Below are 22,267 nucleotides of genomic sequence, written 5' to 3'. Positions count from 1 at the left end.
AATATTTTAGTGTACAAACATATCTCTAGCAGCTCGCCATCTTTGTGTCCCAGGGCTGTTGTTGCTGACTGAGTGCTCCTGACTCCTCCCTCTCACCTGTCCTGCTCACAGCTTCAGGCTCCTATCTCTCCTATCTGCAGCTGTCAGCAGGTCTTGGAAGGGGGTGGGAAGAGGAGGGTAAACAGGGTCCTGGCTCAGCAAAGAGGCTCCCCCGCCACTGCTTGGTGACATTGCCTGTATCTTTACTTCCTCCCTTTGCAGGATAGTAGAGATAAAAAAGAGAAGCCCTCCAGACAGAAGCTGGATTCACCTGTTTCTGTCACGACACTCATGATCTTTTCAGTACTTTCTCAAAGCCCATGACTGAGTACACAAAGAGCAGAGTGGGCTCTGTGTCATATTCAAACCTGCCCTGACGCTGTGTCCTGCCCTGTGACCTACAATACCTCTAGCAGCATGGTCAAAATTGCTGAGGCTCAGGAGTTTGCTTAAACAGGATCTAGAGTCAGGCTTGAGTGAGCTCTGAAAATGTTCAATATCTAGCAAAGTGAGCAGATTCACTAATATGAAATACAATTTTAGATTTGACTTATCTAGCTCAATGTCGTTTGCAGACCTGTAAAGTCCCAGTATTTGTTTACAGCACATCAACATTGGCACCGAACCGTATTGCTAAAAGCTCTTGAATCATAATGTCTTACCAAGTTGGTATCTTCTACATTGTGTATTCTTTTTGTGTTTTTTTTATATCAGTTTTGCTTCCGTTGCAAGTTGGAAACGTCATCAACGTGCCCACTTGCCGGCTGTTACTCCTTCCAGAGATTTTCATGCTGTGTTCTCACACAGTCTTTTCCTGACATTTCACTATAGGGTACTGGCAGGAAAACTTAAACAGTTGAACATTTTAGGAAATATGATTAGTAACCCTCGTGTGGAGGCATATACCAGAAGACCTACACCACTTTCATGTTCGTCTGTTAATCATAAAGCTACTGCCAGGAGGCAATGGTCTTGGCATAAACATAGAACCAGGGGGTAACTGTCACTCAATATGCCTGGCGCTGGTCAAATGGTTTATAAAAATCAATAAAGTTCACTAATTGATATGTTATTCTGTGTTTGTTGAATCTGTGTAAATATGAATTGGAAAAATTAACCGTTGTGGTTTAACAGATTTTTGGCAGATTTTCTATCCAAGAGTATTAAAACGTATTTATAAAGAAAATCAACACCTAAAAACATTCCCCATTTTACTACAATTTATTCAACTAGAACAAACAAACTAACTAGTTTCTACTTGATGAGGTGTGTCGAGTCTGTAGACCCCAAAATGTCCACCGCCCCTGCTCACACATTGCTGATGCCTTCTTGTTTGCCCAGTCTCAAATGCCGAAAGGGACATGGTCCCGGTGTCATTGTGCAAAAAGTAATAAATAACACACATCAAATGCCCCCAATGACAGGGATACAAAATATGCTGTGGTAGGATTTATATTTAGATACATGCTCACGTTGGAGAAGCTCAATGCTGTAGTGCATCATCCAAGGCTGCTCAACCAAGACTGGAATGGCCACTCAGTCAGGCCAAGGAAGAAACTATAGAGAGTTTAGCTCTATTTTAAATGAATGAAGCAGTGCAGAGGATCAAACTATGATTGGAGTCAAAGATGTTGTTTAATCTACTGATCACATTTGTTATCAATAAATCCATGAATCATTTAATCAATGTTCTTTACATTTAAAAGAATAAAGAAAACGTCACATCAAAAACTCAAGTGTTATTATCTAAATCTAATTCCATTCTATTGTTGACCTACTTTCTGTGGACTCACAAATTAATAATTGAATTATTTCAAATATAAGTGCAACACCAACAGATAAGCTGGTGGTTTGAGTGGCGTTCATCATCCCAGATGGTTAAAAGTTCAAATATCATACTTGGCACTAGATACGACAATAAAAATACACTCTGAGAGGACATATTCTAACTTTTCTTTTGTTTCAGTCTAAGGACTAGACCTATTCTTATTAACAATGCTGAAACTAGATGGCAAGTACTAGAACAAGTATAGCATTGATATTGTTTGTACTTTCCTTTTGATAAATGTTATTTTGTTTCCCCTGGCTGCTCACTGTGCTACCACAAGACAATTTCTTGTGGTAGGAGGAGGTTACTCTATGTCCCTGTCCATTTGTTTGTTACACAGAAACGATTGAACAGATTTCCATGAAACTTGGTGGAAGGATGGGCCATGGATCAAGAAAAAAATTAAAAAGAACAATTGTGCCGATCCAGACAAAGCAGACATAGAGCCAGGAAATTGTTTTGCTTTCTTTTACAGTGAGATAGTGAATATCAACCATTTGCCAGGAAAGAATGCAAGGATCCCGACAAATTCTTGACAAATATCTTGACGAACATCCTCAATAATATCTATGAGTGTGTGAAATTTGGTGCAGATCCGAATACAAATCTGAAACTATCAGATTTAAATGTGGTCTTTATTTTCTTCATATTCTAGATGGACTTGTTGAATTCAAATGAGAACTCAAGGTACTGGAACACACAAAGTACAGGCCTGTAGATCCATCAACTCTTCAGTAAGCCAAAGTGCAAACAAAAAGCTAGATGACATCAGTGATGAAAATACTAATACAGTTTGAGAGTACAGCATTTTCCAAGTGGCGCATAAATTCACCGCCACACCGGCTCCAAGGTGACCCGAGCTAGGACATCTCTCCAAATTGCTTCATTGCAGAATCATTTTAATTGTCTACGTGTAGCGCCGCATCCAGACAGAGGCTGTGAGTTATGAGCTCGCTGACCTGATGACAAAGCACGACTGCTTCCTGATGGTTCGGTCAATAAACAGACGGGGTCGAAAAAAGATGCTCTCATCAGGCCACCACCGTCCCCGCAGGAGAACACGTCCCCCTTCATTTAAATGATCAGGTTTTCAAACACATGGCAAGGTTAAACACTGGAAAATGCTCAGCAAACAAGTTTTACCCAATACTGGCACGACGGTGACGCACAATGAAAACACTAGGATTAGCGAGATCTAGTGCCAGAGCCATGAGTCGAAATAAGAACTCAAGTCAATATAAAGTTAAATTATTCCACTTGTGATAACAGATTAATTCTTAAATTTGTTATATTTGTTTAAACTTCTGTCTTTCATGTAATTGTAGATTAAACACAAACAGACCCCTTTAATCCATCTGAACAAAATGTCACACACTCAAAGATAGTAGTTCCCGAAACATGCCTGCTTTTTTTCATCCAGAAAATCTAGCAATGACAAAGAAATTCCTGGATCTGCATTTTGCAGTATATAGTTTCAATTTTATGCAAGATTATGAATCCCACCAGGGTTTTAGGTACAAATGTTGTAAATGAATCACTAAACCACACCTACCACAGGGGTTTCATGGCTATGATCAGGAATCAGCCTTGAGTTGGGTATAAAATGAAAATGGTCACAATTTGGATACACTTTGGGGGGTTTGGATCAGGTTAGGATATGGTATGGCAGTGATTTTTGTCCCTGCTTAAAACTGTGGTAACATGGGGCGCCCTGCATACAGAGGCTTGAGTCCTTCTGGAGCAGCCCCAGGTTTAGTTTCGATCCTTTGCTCCAAGTCTTCCCCAATTCTCTTAACCTCATTTCAGGCACCTCATAGACTAGAATCTATTCTAGAGCATGTGAGTTTTCAAATAGGCTCAAAGGGATAGTTTGATCCTCCTATTATCATAAAATGCAACGATTGTCTTCTCCCTGACTTCCTGGACTGTTACTGTGCATATTTCCAAGAACTGTACACCTAAGTGGTCCAGTCGGAGCACCAGCTCATGTTTAAGATTAAGATTAAGATACATTTATTTGTCCCAAGCACATGCACAGGCACACTCATGCAATTGTAGGGAAATTTAACCCATCTGGTGCAGGACACACAGAGCAGTGAGCAGCCATGTACGGCGCACGGGGAGCACATGTTGGGGAAGTTAGGTGCCTTGCTCAGGGGCACTAGACAGGGTAGGGAGAATCCTCTTGGACAGATGGCCAGGTTTGTCTTTTTGTTGTTTCTCCGTGGAGTCGAACCAGAGACGAACCAGAGACCTTTTCTGCCCATAGTCCGAGTTTCTGCCACTAGTCCACCGCCTCTCCCTTTGAGACATCTTATACAAGAGTTTACAGAGAAGTTTTGATGGACACTGCATGTCTGGTGTTTACAACAATCGATGAAATGCTTATGTATTCTGTAAGCATGGTGAGGAGGTATACCACAAAAAGACACCTACCTCAGATTTGCTAAAATTATTTGAATTATTTGTCATTTTCAGCTCAGAAAGAAGAATTTAAAAACACAAACTTCACCCAGGAGCAAAAATGTATATTTAATCTTAACATAAATAACATTGTGACATTTACATAGATAATTATTAACATTTACTGATATGAACAACTTTGTCTTGATATCATTTGTGGCCATATCGTCCAACCCTTGTCTAAAACACTGTCCTGCAGGATTGTCAGATGTGGCTATTAGCTGTTAGCTTAAGAGCTAGTGTGTGAGAGTGTTTCAAACCTCTTTAACGACCCTTCAGACGTTAGACAAGATAAAAACTATTTAGAAATTAAACTTCAACCGCCTGTTTTATATTGTGTTAACAGGTGTATTTATATGTGACAGGAAAACACTGAGAACAAGAAGCTAATAGATGTTAGCTTAAACGTTAGTAGAGTGTTTCAAACCTCTTTTTACGTTAAGACAAAATGGAAATACTTTTAAATGAAACCTTAACCGCCTGAGTTGTGTCCTTTATTGTGTGTGTGTGGTTGAAGCGCCGTCTGAAGTTGCAGCACAACGTCATGTTGTGTTGTGCTGTGGGTCCTTTAGCTTGTCTGTGTTGTGTTTTGCCAGGTACTCACAGTGTGTGTCCGCACACGTTCACCATCAGCTTCAGAGACGGGTTCCTATACTTGGTGGTTTTACACCTCGGACAGCCCTGGTCGTCCATTTTTGAAGGAGCAACACAAAGATAACAAGCTGCAGAAAAACGTCAACACGAAGCAGCACCTCTCCTCCTGTCACTTCACTGCGTAGCACTCAATGAGGTCCGACTGGGAAACTCCGCCAATAAGAGTAGTTCCTAGTTGGTGGTGACCTTTACAGCAGCGGTGGTCCCACTGGTGGCGGCACAACATGGGGTACCTGAGGTGGCCCAGGGGGTTTGAGGTAAAACGCTGAGTTGTTTACTTTTCCATTTAAAGTGGTTGTGTGAAATAGTTTTCTATTATGGGTTTCACTGTGAAATTCCATACATTATGGTCCCATATATTCCATGATCTAATGGTAATATCATAAAGTCTGAGCTGATCCATAATCGAAGCCGAACCTCTGCCCAGATGTGATTCCCCAGGGCTTCTGACATCATATACAAATGTATGAGTGTTTGTGGGAAATAAGTCACAGAGGATGATGGATATATTATGACATTCATGATCTTAAATGATGAACACATACAGATGACAATTATAATATTTACTGTGATTGAATAATAACATTAACTTTAAGGCAGGTGGGTTGAATTAAAAGAACTATAGTGCAGAAAGCAGAGGCAGACTTTGCCTCTACTAAAAGCCTTTGTGTTACAGGCCTATTGATTTATTGATGATGTATGAAAGTCAGTATAAGCCAATTGTATAGATCCTTTTGTTAGTATACATGGGATCTTAAATTAGTTACAAAAACAAGCAAATAATATATATATATATATATATATATATTTATTCCAAGTTTTTCAAATAAATGTCACCATGTGCATTTAGCTTGAATCAGAAATGAAAGGTGCTATAGGCAGTGACATTTGAGGTCATACTATTGTCTGTAAGTCGGTTTCTGCAGCTGTTCGTAATATGTTTTGTGTTGTTACATACTGATTTGAAAGTGTACTGCAAGAAATATAAAACCTTAAAATACTTTTGGAAATATAGAATAAGATGGAGAAAGGTTCCAAATGATGTTGGCATTGAAACATTCTACTTTATTGACTATATTCGATTAATCCAGTGTCAAGTTTTATTAATAGTTATGAGCCAAAATCATATTAGATTGAGATAATGAGGGACATATATTCCAACTTTATTTCTCCCTTTGGATTTAGATAAGGGGATTTAAAAAAAAAAAGAAGCTCTAGTGTTTTTTCCGTTTTTCCTGCGTTCAGCAAAGACAGCTCCTGGTCACACAGACAACAAGGATATCCCGTTCCCACGATCCCAGAAACGCACTCACCTTGCGCAGGTGAGCTGCGGGAACGTACTGGAAGTTACATGAGTGACAGCTGGAAACCAAACATTCGCGTCTGAATCGGCTCGCTCCTCCCTTGTGGCTACATCGGCGGCCAATGGCGTGGCTCTCCTGCAGATAGACCCTAGTGTGTCTCCTTCCAGCTCCAGTCCCCGCAGAGTAAAAGTCACGTTGGGAGGAAAAGAGGAGAGAGGTATCTACTTACAGCTGCTGTCAGATATCCGATCGCACTCGCATGGCGAGGAGGTAACCTGATCGAGCTGGGAGGAGTGACTTTACCAGGGAAGGCTCGAACAGGAAAAAAATGTCTTCTTCTGCCGTAGAAGTCACAACAGCGAATGACATCAAGAGGGAAAATGTGAAGGAGCTGGATGAGCGGGAGTGCATCAAGTTTGTGGCGCTGGACGCGGCGGAGTTGTCCATGGAGCGCACGGCTTCCAACGCTGACGCGGTGCGCACGGAGCTGCTGGTGAACGCCGCGTCCTCCCTGGCTTTCTCCCCGGAGCAAGTGGCGTGCGTGTGCGAGGCTCTGCAGCAGGGAGGCAATGTGGACAGGCTGGCCAGGTTCCTGTGGTCCCTGCCACAGAGCGACCTGCTCCGCGGCAACGAAAGCATCCTGAAGGCGCAAGCGCTCGTCGCTTTCCACCAGGCGCGGTACCAGGAGCTGTACAGTATCCTGGAGAACCACAGCTTCAGCACGTCCAACCACACCTCTCTGCAGGAACTGTGGTACAAGGCCCGGTACACCGAGGCGGAGAAGGCGCGGGGGAGACCCCTTGGCGCCGTGGACAAGTACCGGATCCGGAGAAAGTACCCTCTCCCCAGGACTATCTGGGACGGCGAGGAGACGGTGTATTGTTTCAAGGAGAGGTCTCGGAACGCGCTGAAGGATCTGTACACTCAGAATAGGTACCCCTCTCCTGCCGAGAAGCGAAACCTCGCCAAGATCACAGGACTCTCCTTGACCCAGGTCAGCAACTGGTTCAAAAACCGGAGGCAGAGAGACAGAAACCCGTCCGAGGCACAGTCCAAGAGGTGAGGCGAGAAAAAGGAACAACCCAATTTCATTTCCATACTTTATATAAATCCAAATATTAAAACAATTATCTGAGTGCTCCGTGCGTAACAGGCGAGTCCAAATACACCCGGGCTAATTTTAACAGAGTATTTAAAAGCTTTTTTCTCTCACATGGAAGGACGTTTATAGGTTAAAAACATTCACACAACACTGTATTTAAGAAGGCTCCATTCGGAGTCACTTATACAACTTTGAGAATGAGAATTACAATGTGTTTATAATTAAGGAACACAAATGGTGCGTAAAAGGTTTTGAGGCACGTTTATAATGTTTTGAAATATGAAGCTGTTGGCTTTCAGATCCGGTTTCAAGTGTGTTGGTGCATGGAAACCATACGAAACTAAATAAACCAGCAACTTCACCACACACACTCCAATTCTTTAACAAAATACACAACTCAAAAAGTGACTTTAATATTCCCATTTATATGTGGGAAGACACAAACACATACGTACACACACTAACACACACATACACACTAGGCGCGTGCGTATGTCCCTCCAGCCCAACATAAATCTTTTCGATAATCATATTTTTCCCTCGCTATGTCAGAACATAAAGGATCCCACCCAGAGGCTCCGGCAGCTCCTGCGTTTCATTTTATAATCTTCCACACAAACACACTGAATTTCACCCTCTTTCATGTTTTCCCCTCTGTGTGAACAAAGCTGACGCACCTGGTGGAGGTGACCCCTCTGTCTCTGTCTCTCCCTCTCTCTCTCTCTCACACACTCACACACACACGCACACACACACAAACACACACACACACACACACACACTCTAACAGAAATATACACACACACACAACCTGTGGATATTGTGAACAAACTTAATCGTCTCACTTGCAGTAACTAGTCTTGCTTTATATCTTTTCATAGAAGTGGGGGGAGGTTTTCCTGGTGTGTGTGCGCGTCTGTGTGTGTGTGAGGGACAAGGAGGAGGAGGAGGGGAGGGTGCAGCTGTTTTAATCCGTCTTTTAAAATGGGGCTTGTAAACAAAATATAACAGCTACGTCCATATTGTTTTGTTTTTGAAGGCTGTGACTTTTTGAGAAGCTTAAAAAAATATATAAGGGTTTAAATTTCACATTTTAAAACTTAAAGGGGAACAAGAAGTAAATCCCCACAGCCATTTGTTCTGTCATGGCACTGGCATTTTGTCATACCAGGATTTACTGCGCCAAATGGTTGCACAGTTGTTGATGTTGCTCGGTTGTTGTCAGTGCAGCTCTCCATGAGGTAGGAGAGGGGCTCCACACTCACAAACACAAGGCCCTGCTCTTCAAAGCTGTGTAATAACACTGCAACAAATGTGACTTCTCATAAAAGGGAATAGACACCATGATACAAGTTAATACTCTTTAATAGATGTAAAAAATAAAAACTATTATATGTCATACATGTGCTTTGACCAGGAAGTTACACATACTCCAATTTGATTCTATTTTGGCTCAAAGTGAACTTATATAACATTACTTTAGTGTAACACCATGTCATCTTCTCCTTTCCCAGTGAATCCGATGGTAACCACAGCACAGAGGATGAGTCTAGTAAAGGCCAGGATGAGATGTCACCCCGGCCCCTCTCCAACTCCTCAGATGGGGTCATCCACCATGGGATTCAAACAGGGCATCTGGACGGTGGGGTGGTCATCCAGCAGATCGGGGACATCAAGATGCCCCCCGTATCCAGCAGTGGCGGCCTCTACAATGGAAGTCTAGTGACCAGTAACACCTCATCTTCCGTCTTCCACAATGGCGGCTCGTCTTACCTCCACACACCCGGAAACATCCTCTTCAACGGGCTCAACTTGGGCATACAGCCCCTGGCCTTCAACCCTCTGAGGCCGTCGGGAGGGGTGTTGCTCGGGAGCTCTGGGGTGGACATGCAGATGCACACAGGGCAGGAGAAGGGACTGGGCAGTTCTGCAGAGGACTCCAACCTGCACTACGCCTCCTACTCCGGATGTGTGAACGGAGCCGACGTGAAGCTGGAGGGGGCTCACTCCATGGCCGCCCAGAACGGGGGCTCCTCCGTGCTGACGTTCAGCTCCTCGTCAGGTGCGCTGCAGCTGGGCGGCTACAGTCTGGTGCACGTACCGAGCGGAGTGTCTGACAGTGATGGCAGCTCATTACTCAACAGTGATGTGGGTCTTTCTCCCATGCAGCTCTCCTCAGCCTCCTCGGCCTCAACTATCCCACAACAAGGTGGGTACAGGAAGTGAAAAGATGGAAAACATGATTCAGTTGGACAGCTTACATACTAGTTTAACTTTTGTTGCCATGTTTACTTGGGCAAAATGGAGATAAAGATGAGCAACAATTATACCCAATCAAATAAACAGTATTTTGAGAATGAGTAATACTTATTACTACTTATGACGGAGTGGGAGAGATTGTCATATAATGAGAATATGATGCTCCTACATTATACAATAATATGCTCATATAATCTGTCAGTTAAATACAACAAATTAAAGTAATGCGGTTCCATGAATTCAGCTTTTAAGACCAAGAAAAGACACAGATAAGATGTACCATATTATTAGGATGAGATAAATCCAGATAAAATCAAAAGGAGGCTTCTATAATAAAATAAAATAGATATCACAGCCTTATATCTCCCAGTTTTACTGCAGGTCAGAGGGGCTTCTCTGACTTCCTCGGATGTTCCAGTGCAACGCTGCACTTCCAGCTGGTTTGTCAACAAATCTCCACTACATCCACCCAATATATCCAAGCTGATTTATTCTTGGCTTGTCTGTGTTTGGGCCGTAGCCCAAAGGGCTGATACTACACATAACACAGACCAGAAGAAACAGGGAAGGGCCCCACACACACGCACACACACATGCACGCACACACACATATGTGCAAGAGGTGGTCCTTTGAAAGCCCCAGAGATGAATAAAAACAAGTTCTGAAGTCACCATCACTCATCATCACTCTTGATGTGCAGAGCAGGGAGGTGGGAAAATATGTTTCAGACAATCAGAGGCCACGAAACACACGTACAGGGAATAAGCCATTACGGCACTTGCGCTGACAGAAAGCAGAGCATCTACAGCAGGATGAATTATAAGGACCAACAGAAAACTACAGCCTGCTGTTTAGTGCTGGCAGGCGTTTGCAGTCGTCCTCTGGGGCAGCCTGGGGTCAAGCTTAAAGAGCACAAAGTGTTTGAGACACACAACAGCACATTTTTAAGGCCAAGGTCTGTTCTTCATTAATCATGTGATACCTGCGAGAGAAGAGGATCCAGCAGTGGTACTAGGATCTAAACTGGAGGTGGAGTTTCTGTATCTTATGTATTTTTTCTGTCATTTTATTAGGAACCATACCTCTGGACAGCGTAGCAGTGAGTTCCTCCAGCGACGACTCGTTCCAGCAGCAGGACAAGATGACCATGTCGTCTCTGCACCACAGCACTGTCCTCTACAGCATGAGCAACGCCGGCCAGACGTCCATCAAGAAGGAGCCTTTGGAGGGAGGCGTCTACTCCTCCTACCACCATGGGCTTCACCTGGACCACAGTGGTCAGATCAGCTACACCACCCCCAACTCTGAAGAGGCTCCATCCAGCCAGGGCTCCACCCGAACCAACGGCGTCCCCACTATCACCTCGTCCAGCCCCGAACCGGAGGTCTACACCACCCTCACCATCAGCACGCCCCTGATGGCCCAAACGGACACGGGAAGCCACCACCTCCAACCGACAGAGTACCTAGGGGTCCACGAGATCCGGGGGCATCCACCCTCGCACCTGATGGGCCCCGGCATGAACAGCAACTACATGAACCTGTCGGAAAACAAGGTGGACGGCTCAGGAGGCATGAATGAGATGGTGCGGGCGATGTGCGGGGAGATGGAGGCTGTGGAAGGGAAGGAGCTGGCCAAACTACAGACAGTGCATATGGACGAGGACATGGCCGACCTTTAACCTCAAATCAATCTCCCCGCAGAAGCACTCGTGTCCCCCCCCCCCCCAAGCAGAGATATGGTGAATCTTTTAACCCTTGTGTGAGCGTGTGGTTGTTTTTTTACTATTCATTTCTTTAAATGTTAAATTATTTGTGATCATTTGACTTTTACAATGCACTCTACAGTCAGAGGGGACGCCCCCGTGGTTGGGCACTGTCAGTTTATCAGAAAAATAAGAAAAGTTGATGACTTGTTTTATAAGCCCTGCTAGGAAGAAGAAACATTACGGCTGATTGTGCAACAGAAGAAGCCGTGTGAGAGAGCCGTGTTTTAAATGTGCATTTTTATAGACAACACCTGCTACTTCCTGTTGAGTGGATGTGATCCGCCGGAGCAGGTGCTGGAATGCCTCGAGTCACATGACCAGGATGTTCCTCCAAACTAAATGCGTCATCGGGCTCAAACCAAAAAGGTCACTCGGCCGGGGGCAGAGGGAGAGAGCCTCTGTGAAAATGATCAGCTGAAGAGCAACAGCTTTTACTGAAGGACTGCACACACACACACACACATCGAAAAATGGGTTATTAGAGACAGAAAGCTGCTGACTTAGGAGAAAGTGTCCTTCAGTGAGCACCTTAAACTCTCTGATTGCCTCTCAAGTCGCTGCAAACCCTGAAGTTGTGCTTTATATTTTACCAAATGAACTCAGCGTGTCGAGTGCGGGACAAGAGTTGAGACGAAATGTGCCTTTCTGCTACTTCAAAACACACAATGTCATTGGTCTGTTTTGGCGTTTGCACTACCGCAGTGACATTACAACCTGCACGTTTCTGGCAGCCTTCGGGTCGGAGGGTTTGTCATGTGCGACGACAACGAATGCACAAGTACAAGTACAGCGACGACTCCGATTTCAAGCCTCATCTTCACCCTGTCAGACATGGATCGGCGCGATGACTGAAAGGTCACGCTGTCGGTCCACATGTTGCCCATCATGTGTTGTTTATAATGCTGCAACTCATAGTATGTTAACTAGATGTGACGATGCTATACTATATCGTGTTTCATTTTGATGTGTCTCTTGGAAAGCAGTCAGTAATCATGAATGGTATTTTTCTAAGCAGCCAGACATCTACAGAGTGTCTGCTTTTAATGAACAAAGGTACAGAAGTCAGAAGGGGACAAAGTAGTAGTCCCACTTTTAAACCCGGAGAGGGATTGTGATAATTTCTCTTTGCATGGCGTCATAATGTTTTGGACACTGTAGTGCCTTTTACTTTTTGTTTTGTGAATAATAAAACTAAAAGTAAGCTCCGTCGTCGCTCCTGCGTTGCAGCCTCAGAGATTTAGCACCATCGCAGGCGCACTCGTCGGCTGTCGGATGGGGGAAGAGAGGGCAGAGAATGTCGAGCCCATTTGTCAAGTGTGTCCGGTGCTTTTCGCAACAGGAGCCTAATTCCTCGCTGTCATACATGACCATAATAGCACATTTCAGCGTCGCAGCCAAGTCATACCGTGCACATGTAGCGGTGCATCTCGTGTTTTCATACCAGAGGACTGATGAACACTTTAAATTGTGACACGATCCCATCAATTTGAATGGAAATTTCAGTGAAAGTATCCTCAGTGCTTTAATGTAATATACCAAAAAATGAGTTGTGGGCAAATATTAAACTGATGGTCATTTTGTTTTGTTTTGTTTTGTTGGTATTTTTTAAATCTTAGTTTGAATGATACGTTTGTCATCTGAAATTATGTGAATGTATTTTTCTAAATCTCTGTACTACAATAAAAGTTTATATTTATAAAAACATACACTTTTTTTATTCTTTCTATGAAATTTAAATTTTTTAAAGATCTTTGGGATCAGAGCAAGTGACGGATGCACAAATAATTTATTTCCAACATTTAAGACCTCAACTATGGATTTTGGGGGGTTGGCAAGCGGCTGGGGGTATATGCAGTAATCCAGCGGGCCTGCCGCTGCTCTCTGCAAACCTGTGGTGATCGTTTGCACATGCCTGGCAACCTGGAGTTCATTAGCCCTCCTTTTCTCATCTCAGCCCCTGTAATTCAAATAAACAGCAATGAGATTTCCAGAGGTAAAGCTCTTTTTGGGTGGGGGGTGGACGGGGGGGGGTCCTGCAGCTCCCCACAACTCAGTGTTTCCCTGAGTGAAGGACGAACAACCCCCCCACCCCCTTTAACATGTGGGAGATGAATGTGAGATGCTGTCACTCAGAGACGCTGAGTCTCTATCCAGAAGAAGAAAAAAAAAATTGCCTGGACCCCTCTCGTGGCTCGAGGGGATTCTCTGTGAATTCATGAGTTTCCACCCATGGACTCATTCACTCAGCGGGTATCCGACCAAGCCAGCGAGGGGAGATAAGATGGAGACAAGGTTTGACAAATGGACGGACGGCAGGGGGATTTTATTTTACTCACAGCCGTGTCTGCGGTGGATTATAGGAGTTGTCCTCTCAGCGGATCCTGGCTGGAGGAGATATATATGATCTAAGTGATGACCTAAATAAACAGAGGCTGTTTGTCTGTGCTCACTGTGGAGGCACAGGGAGAGGGAGGAGGGGAAATGAGAGAGACTATAGCGGGAAAGAGAGGGAGAGGCAAGCGAGGGGGATAAAGTTACCTGTGCACAGGTGACCTCGTCGCCATGGGCAGTGGATTAGCTGATTGTTAGGTATCAGGTGACTCCTCCTGTAATATTGAAGAGGGTGAAAACAGCTTTGTTGGAGCCCAGAACAATATCCCATTCGCAGCAGGAGCCCATGGCCCGTGGGTCTCACGGGGAGGGGGCCACAGAAAATTCCACCTTTGTATTGTGTCCATAAATTAGACAGGAAAGGAGCACTCACACAAAATGTGTTTCTCACAGGGACTGCACACGGTTCATTGCTTGTTTTCTATATTTTGCAGCTTTTTTTATGTGCAAAAATTAAAACAGGACTATAACCAAATATCAGTGAATGACATTTTTCCCACAGTTTTAATCGTGCAACATAAAACATACTTGGGTTCGCAGTAAAAAAAAAAGAGGGAACTCCCCCAGAACTGTGGCCTTATTAAAAACACTGACCTCTGATCTTTCAGATGGTTTCAAACGCTGACATTTAATGCTGCGCAGCAGACTGCAAGCCATATGTAACATGACCTGGGGAGAACGGTACTCCACTGCTCCGCGTCCCACTAATGAGAGGGCAGGGGTCAGTGGGTACCGGCCTGCTCGCACAGACCCACCACTACTGACCAAGTTAGTTCCCTGTCTGACACACATTCTACTCTTGGAAACCAGGCTGTGGAAAGAGAGAAGGTGGTGTTTATGAATCATATAGACGGGAAATAAGCGTCCTCAATCCTCGTGGAGTGTTTTTTTTAACCTCCTCGTTTATTGCTTGGCAGCGGAGAAGGTATGTGCACATGTCTGCACCATCATCCTGTGTGGTAAGGAGAAGATGCAAGCAGTGTGATTCACCGGTTTGATCTGGACTGCAGCGACAGGAGGATGTAAGTCATGAGGACGGTTTGAAGTTGTTTGTGAGTGAGTGTGATGCACAAACACACACACACACACACACACACACACACACACACACACACAAAACCTTGTACTTCCATCTAAGTGAGGACACTCATACATTCCCAAACCCTAGCCTTAACCATCACAACTAAAAGCCTAACCTTAACCTGGTTTCCCAAAATGTCCTCACTTTGTAAGGTCTAGGCTCAACATGGTCCTTGCAAAAATTGAGAGGGAACTAGAAACAGGTAGTTGTGTGTTATATCTCTAAATGATTGATTTTCAACGATTCATACAAGTGAATCTCAGGAATAAACTAAACTGAAGAGTAAAACTATGCGAAGGCCTAAAAAACTCTTGAATTGATCCAAGTTATACTGACTTATTAAATCTTCATGTTTGTCAAATTGTCCATCAATCTTAGATAGTATGGCAATTTAATATCAACCCTCTGTCTGTCTCACAATCACAAGTACAGGCCCGCTGGCTGGCTCACCCACACACACACACAACACACACACACATACACACACAGTGGCAGCAGCTGTGTGGCAGCATCATGGCCACACTGATATTCCCCAGAGAGAAAAAGTCCACTTTGTAATAGGAGCAGTGAGGAGGAGGCCTGACATGACCAGTGACCAGTGATGAAGCTCATGGATGGACACACACAAATACACACACCGGACACACACACGCACACACACCTGCTCCTCGATTTCACGGCTGCTAAAAACTTCATTTGCAAAAACCCAAATAACAAACGGACCCCATCCCTGTAGTAGTTACAATTTGGACGTGCATGATCGCACTGCGATGGCGCCCCCTCCCTGCCGGAACACACACACATGGTGCAGCTGCTGCGCATCACGTTTTAAATCGCTCCTTTTGTTTGTTTACGTGTTTGTCTGGCTGCTCCTGGTTTGTTTACTCGCTCCCGCCCTGCAGCTTAATAATTGCAATAAGACAAACAACAACAACTTCCCTAGGAAAAAAAGGGGTTCATGCCTGGGGGCCTGACTGTAAAAGAGCCGGTGGTCCTCAGAGGAAATGCGTAATGATTGTATTGGGGGAGCGGGTGGATGGAGGCTGGGTGGAGGGGTAACCCCAGTGCACTTGTACCAGGTCTAATTTTCCAACATGACAGGAAACTCTGTTAAGCTGATAATTGCAGCTCCAATTTCATTTAACTCACTCATGTCAACAGTTGTGTTTTGTTTTGTGGGAAGGAGCGGCTCCCCCCCCCCCCCCCCCCCCTCACGCTGCCTTTCACTTCACTAAATTAAACACTTCAGCTCTTAATTAAAGACACATTCAGGACATCTTGAGACGCCCAAAGCTATTTATTAGAGTAATTAATTTGTGGATGATTGTACAAGAGGTCGAATATGAATTTTAATAAGACAATTGCACATTGTTTTATAGCTGTAAACGAAAATAAAGAAATGTTTGGAGCTAGAAAATCCTTACAAACTATGCATAAAAATGCTTATATTGTTTTACATATGAATTAATTGTATTTTTCAGTGAGGTGCCATTGAAAAAATTGATTTAAACACTATCGGCTTCGTTCCAGTCGATACAGCTGAAATAGCACTTTTGGATTTAGACACAGAGAAAACCATCTGCTCACTGAGCCAGTGGATCGTTTCAATTTTCCTCCATATTTTCAAAAAAATAAAACCCTCCAATGGGAAACAGAGCGTTTCTGATGATGACATTTTTATGAAGTGTCCTCTGGTGTTTTGACGTGATCACTTTTTCTTTCCTCGCACTCTCTCGGACTGTTTATTTTAATGTTTTTTTTGAGTGTCACAATTTAAAAGTAATGTGGTGACACTGCTGCTGTCAGGGTGGTGATTAAAGGAGTTGTTTTTATAGCTTTGTGGAAGTGGAACAATTCAATAAGCGCACGCAGGCCCACGCTCCTCCATTACGCACGGGCCTTCGCCTCACTTTAAACCAGTCTCACGAGAAATGGGCTGACGTTTTTCTGTTTTTGGGGTAGTGAAATCCTTCTGACTCATGTGAGATTTATGCAAAAACTCTTTGACTAAAACCCGGAACAGGCAGCATATTCAGCAACCCTGCACCTACTGGCGGGGAGCGGCTGTGGTTTCTGAGGGTGACGCCAGGAGCCAGGTTTTGGATGAAGAGGAGGAGGAAGAAGAAGAGAGGCTGTAACGAGTGATAGCTCAACCTATGTATTGCATTACTTGTCGGGGTGTATATATACGAGGAGGCCGTGCAGCGCTGGCCGCGGTGGAGGAGGAGGAGAGTCCACATCTTGAAATAATCTGTCGCCCCCCGGGCTGCTCGGGTTAAAGGAGGAGGCGCGGCGCAATGTGGTAGAGATATTAGAGAAACCCGAGAGCCGCTCATCAGACAGCTCATTTACTGAGGCACTGAGGTTTTACACAGCCAGAGAGCAGCTACACACACCGAGCTACACTGGCCCGAGAGCCTGTGTCCACCGAGCATGAGAATATACAGCTCAAAGCCTTGCACCAGGGGCCAATGTTTCAGGCGTTTTGCAATGTGCACGCGTGAAGAAAACAAGGAGAGTGAGCCAAGATTGAAAAATGTTTTAAAGGTTATTGCAACTGTTCTAAAAATGAATGCAACATTTTAAAGTTGGAGTTCTTACAGGTTGTAAAACTGTTTGGATGAAGTAAAAAAACAAAACAAGAAGACTGCAGCTCATGTGAAAAAAACTTCAGACGTGTCAGTATGTGAAAAACACGTCCAAAGTTTAAATTCCGCTCCGGCTCATATAGAAGAAAACCATTCAAAGAGACATCCGCTGTTCAGGTCCTGTGTTATATCTGATAAAAGCCTAATTAATCATGTATATATAGATAGAGGATGCACGGTCTTATTTTCCTGTTTTTACAACGAACATTTCAACTCTAAAATGTTGATATTATCTATAATTAAACCTCTTCATCATATGGTTTGTTTCTGCATTAAAATGATCACATTTTCACTATCTCGTAAACATTCATCTCCACTCCCTAATGTTCAGATTTTTCTGTTTTTGACAACACCCCTTCCGAGTTATTTGTCCATAAAATTCACATGTGGGTTAAATTATGATTATCTAATAATCTAATATTCTAGTGTTGAGCTGTTTTTTCTGTTTTTTTGGGGGTTTATTTTTCACTTCTGTGTTTTTCCCATAATAACAGGTTCTAAATAATTCATCCAAACAGGAAGAAAATATATATATGCCAAAAAGTACTCTGTGAATTGGTCTACATGATTTTTCTGGTCCCACTCTTGCTCTGTGACATATTGACGAGCTGCGTTTTTTGCATCAAGATAGAGAAACGTGATCTATATGGTTGAAAACCAACAACTGCACCACCGAGAGCCAGTGTGGCAGAGAACTCATTTACTAATGGATTGGTTTAGTGTTTCACTCCACAGAAAACACTGGAGCCACAGCGGTGCCCGTCTAATCCCTGAAATATAGATGTTAGGCTACAGGCTGCAATGAGGAGCTCTTTAAAACACACACACACACACACACACACACACACACACACACACAAACACACGCACGCAAGCACACACACAAGAAATAGCAAAAACAAGGAGATAGGGGGGCTGTTATATGGGATATTAGATTTCAGCCATGTGAAACTGCAGGAATAAAGAAAAGGGAAGAGTACATGTTTAAAGGTGTAAAATCTCCTGGATTTAAACAGTTTATTATGAATGAAAAAAATCATGATGTTTGTCAAATTGTCAATCAAGTTTAAACCATGTGGCATTTTAGTACCCCCAAATACACACATACACAGACACTCACACACGGACACACGGACACACACACACACTCCCTTTTTCTCACACACAGACACACACACACCCTTAAGTGGCTGATTTCCTACCGGTGGTCTATGGGCAATAACACATTTGGCAGGTACTGCAGGTCCCTCGTATAAAAGACGTGTAGTAAGGGCACAGGCGCGGACCCAACTCATCTTAGCTTCACTTATTAAATTATATCACCTCGTAAAATAAACGGCTCCGGTAATTAATAGACTATGAAAGGAGGGGATAACAACACAATGTTCAATCTGAATGTAATTAAGGGGGTGGGCGTCAACCACAATCAGCTGCACTGGCCCAAAAATGGCAAAACACACAGAGCTAAATACAAATCCACAAAGTTGTTTTGTTTTAAAACCATCCTGTGTTGTTCTTAGTTTGTTGTTGCTTATTTAAACGCTGGTCCTGATGAAGTTTGAGCCTCTAAAGTGGATTAACTTTCCCTCCACTTGTGTTTTTGTGGCTTTACCCTCCACTGACTGTGATTGCTGATAACGCACGGAGCTGCAGTGTGTGCGGTTGGCCCCACACGGGGAAGCGCGTATGCATTAAAAGGAGATGTATATTCCGATCATGTTAATAAGGCCTTTTTTTAAAGAGGTCTGTAATAAGTGATTAGTGTTTAGGTGCTGCTCGCTTCTCCCTCAGCTGGAGCGGGAGAGAGGGGCTGTGGGGGCGGGAGGTGGAAGCGCTCCTATTTCAGCCCCTGACGCACTGCCTCTGGGGAGGAAACGGAGCTGCAAACTCAGTGCTGCTCGGCTGTACAGGGTGCAGGGCAGAGGGAGAGCCAATCACCGAAACGCACAGGCTCCCTTTAAGCCTGACATATCTCCAGCAGGAACAAATTGTCCCAACAATCAACATCCCAATCTGCTGCGCGCATCAGGGGCTGGAGTGGATAGGGCCTGTGCCGCGCGGAAGGATTGCGCTTGGATTGCATCGCGACAACAAACTACTGACACGTAAAAAAAAAAGAGAGCCCAGAAATAAATAACCAAAGGACAGCTTTCGTTTTGGATACGGACGTTTTGGGCGGAGGAGAGAACGCGGGCATCATGTCTATATTACCGTCCTTCGGCTTTACGCAGGAGCAAGTGGCGTGCGTCTGCGAGGTGCTGCAGCAGGGAGGGAACCTGGAGAGGCTCGGCCGCTTCCTGTGGTCCCTGCCCGCCTGCGATCACCTCCACAAGAACGAGAGCGTCCTCAAAGCAAAGGCGGTGGTGGCCTTCCACCGGGGGAACTTCAGGGAGCTCTACAAGATCCTGGAGAGCCACCAGTTCTCCCCGCACAACCACCCGAAGCTGCAGCAGCTGTGGCTGAAGGCGCACTACGTGGAGGCGGAGAAGCTGCGCGGCCGGCCGCTCGGAGCCGTCGGGAAGTACCGGGTGCGCAGGAAATTCCCGCTGCCCCGCACGATATGGGACGGCGAGGAGACGAGCTACTGCTTCAAGGAGAAGAGCCGGGGGGTGCTGAGGGAGTGGTACACGCACAACCCGTACCCGTCCCCGCGGGAAAAGAGGGAGCTGGCCGAGGCCACGGGACTGACCACGACGCAGGTCAGCAACTGGTTCAAAAACAGACGGCAGCGGGACAGAGCCGCAGAGGCGAAGGAGAGGTACGTGTGACTGGCGCCGCCTCGCTGCTGCTTCCATCCGCGAGAAAACACTTTATTAACAACATCTTTTCAACTCGGAATTATTCTTCGGGTCTGAGGCGGGTTTACAGGAATGTGGCTCCGAATAACTAGACAATGAAAAGTGGATCAGAGTCGCAGAGCTCTGACTTTAGAGAGAAGTGTCAACACAGGGATAAAAGACACCATATTATAGTATACTGTAGATAGATATAGATCGATACATAGAATATAATAGTATTTTAATTTAACATCAGAGAATGGCTTTTATTTGTATATGTTTAAGTTCAAATCAGTTCAGTCCTGGTTTAGTAAACAAACAACAGTTGACAAATCCAATTGGGATTTCTGCATAAACATCTTGTCTTAAACTGAATCACAGAGATTTCAAATAATAGTAATAATACAATAACAAATTAAAAAGGAAAAAATGAGGTGTCCTATTTAGTAATGATGGATAAAACACAGAAAACAATGCGGCCATATTTCTGGGGATATTTTGACATACATGTTAAAGGTTAAACCGGGATATCCTACAATAATAACAACCATAAAACTCGTTGTTTACAGCGGTCAAATAATCTACTATAGATTCAAATAGACAACAACACCCTAAATCAGAAATATATAACATGTAATTTAAATAAAATGAAAAGCTAAAAACCCATGTTTATTATCTTCAAGGCCCAGGCCTGTTATTTGGAGTGTTATAATAAACCAACCATGGCTGCTTTCTCATTATTTTTTCGAAACCTTCAAAATGTTTCTAGCACACGACCCCATCCTCTCGGCATGTTTTATAACATTTCCTCTCTCCTGGTTGTCGTTTTCAGAGAGAACAGCGAAAACAGCAACGCAGGCGGCAACAAACAGAACCAGCTGTCCCCGCTGGACGGAGGAAAGTCTCTCATGTCCAGCTCGGAGGACGAGTTTTCTCCGCCACAGAGCCCCGACCAGAACTCAGCGCTTTTGCTCCAGGGTAACATGAGCCACCCGGGGGCCTCTGCTTACCCCATGTCCGGCCTGGGGCCCCCACAGCCGGTGCACGGCATGCACGGACACCCGCACCAGCTGCAGGACTCCTTGTTGGGACCTCTAACTTCCAGCCTTGTGGATTTGGGCTCTTAGAGAGAGGCTGCCAGATTATTTTATTTTACAACAACAACAAAAAAAGACTGAGAAGTGTATGAGATTGAGTACATGTATGAAATAACACTATAGTAGCCTCTACCTTATAATATAGACTGACTTGTCTGTCGTTAAATTTGGTGATAGAACAAAAAAAAACAACCTTTATGCGCTTATACCTGTGTTATGGCCCCAGCTGTGAGGAGGGGAGTTCTCCTCCTCCTGCACATGATCGACCCACCAACGCCACCAGGACCTCTGTGAAACTCAAACACTTAAGTGGACTGACTGCCCCTGTGCTTTATTTATGATATTTTGTTAAGATAAGAGAAGAGTTATGGGAAAAAGCTCCTGCGATGGAAACTAAAGAGGTAACGTTTTCATTAGAGTCATGGTCATTAGTTTCCAATAAAACTAAAGTAACGCATTATGGCTCTGTGTTGTTTCTGTATTGGGAGGAAAGAAACAAAATTGACCACGGCCTCGAAACACGCGAAAAACGAAATGAGTCCATCCACGAATTGATAGTGAATTAAAGGAAATTATTATGCTGATTTTATGAATTTGTTTTCCTATTCAGTTATATATTTTATCTGCCTCTTGTAAAAAAAAAACAACAACAAATTTTAAGAAGGGTTTTCCAAAGAAGCCCTGAAATCTACATTATCCTGCGGGATGTGTATCTCTTATTATAAAATATCCAGAGACGTCACGTTGTGGAGATCAGAGCCTGCTCCGCTCCTTATTTAGCTTTTCCACAATAACACTGGTTCATTCAGAATCTGAACATATCATTCAGATGCAGAGTCACAAAGGGAAATGTAA

General features: G+C 44.2%; 3 protein-coding genes across 4 annotated transcripts in view; 2 read left to right on the top strand and 1 right to left on the bottom strand.

The window, feature by feature from the left end:
• The window catches only part of mnat1 (MNAT1 component of CDK activating kinase), a 37,352-nt gene extending 30,865 nt beyond the window's left edge, over nt 1-6,487 (bottom strand). The window contains exon 1 of one of the 2 annotated variants that reach the window (XM_062397279.1): nt 6,298-6,487. Coding sequence is in view for 1 of the 2 variants with exons in the window: in XM_062397278.1 (XP_062253262.1) it covers nt 4,935-5,023 (89 nt within the window). In the remaining variant the exon portion in view is untranslated. Of the gene's footprint in view, nt 1-4,934; nt 5,130-6,297 lie in introns of those variants that run through there. The other variant, XM_062397278.1, reaches the window with a different exon arrangement.
• Nucleotides 6,475-13,116, top strand: six4a (SIX homeobox 4a). The gene is made up of 3 exons (XM_062397275.1): nt 6,475-7,347; nt 8,905-9,599; nt 10,724-13,116. Exons 1-3 carry the CDS (start codon nt 6,617-6,619, stop codon nt 11,329-11,331), a joined length of 2,034 nt encoding a protein of 677 aa, XP_062253259.1. The 5' UTR covers nt 6,475-6,616; the 3' UTR covers nt 11,332-13,116.
• A 6,312-nt stretch (nt 13,117-19,428) lies between these two features.
• On the top strand, nt 19,429-21,870 carry LOC133962551 (homeobox protein six1b). The gene is made up of 2 exons (XM_062398187.1): nt 19,429-20,296; nt 21,148-21,870. The coding sequence occupies exons 1-2, from the start codon at nt 19,737-19,739 to the stop codon at nt 21,440-21,442; spliced, it is 855 nt and encodes a 284-aa protein (XP_062254171.1). The 5' UTR covers nt 19,429-19,736; the 3' UTR covers nt 21,443-21,870.
• Nucleotides 21,871-22,267: the final 397 nt, after the last annotated feature.

This window comes from Platichthys flesus, chromosome 10, assembly GCF_949316205.1.
Source record: "Platichthys flesus chromosome 10, fPlaFle2.1, whole genome shotgun sequence".
Lineage (NCBI taxonomy): Eukaryota > Metazoa > Chordata > Actinopteri > Pleuronectiformes > Pleuronectidae > Platichthys > Platichthys flesus.
The sequence above is the reverse complement of the archived record's forward strand: the minus strand, read 5'-3'. Positions and strand labels throughout refer to the sequence as shown.

Coding starts and splice junctions, on each gene's coding strand:
- six4a (XM_062397275.1), top strand. CDS start 6,617: ATGTCTTCTTCTGCCGTAGAAGTCACAACAGCGAATGACATCAAGAGG. Junction 7,348..8,904: donor TCCGAGGCACAGTCCAAGAG/GTGAGGCGAGAA, acceptor CTCCTTTCCCAG/TGAATCCGATGGTAACCACA. Junction 9,600..10,723: donor CTCAACTATCCCACAACAAG/GTGGGTACAGGA, acceptor TCATTTTATTAG/GAACCATACCTCTGGACAGC.
- LOC133962551 (XM_062398187.1), top strand. CDS start 19,737: ATGTCTATATTACCGTCCTTCGGCTTTACGCAGGAGCAAGTGGCGTGC. Junction 20,297..21,147: donor GCCGCAGAGGCGAAGGAGAG/GTACGTGTGACT, acceptor TGTCGTTTTCAG/AGAGAACAGCGAAAACAGCA.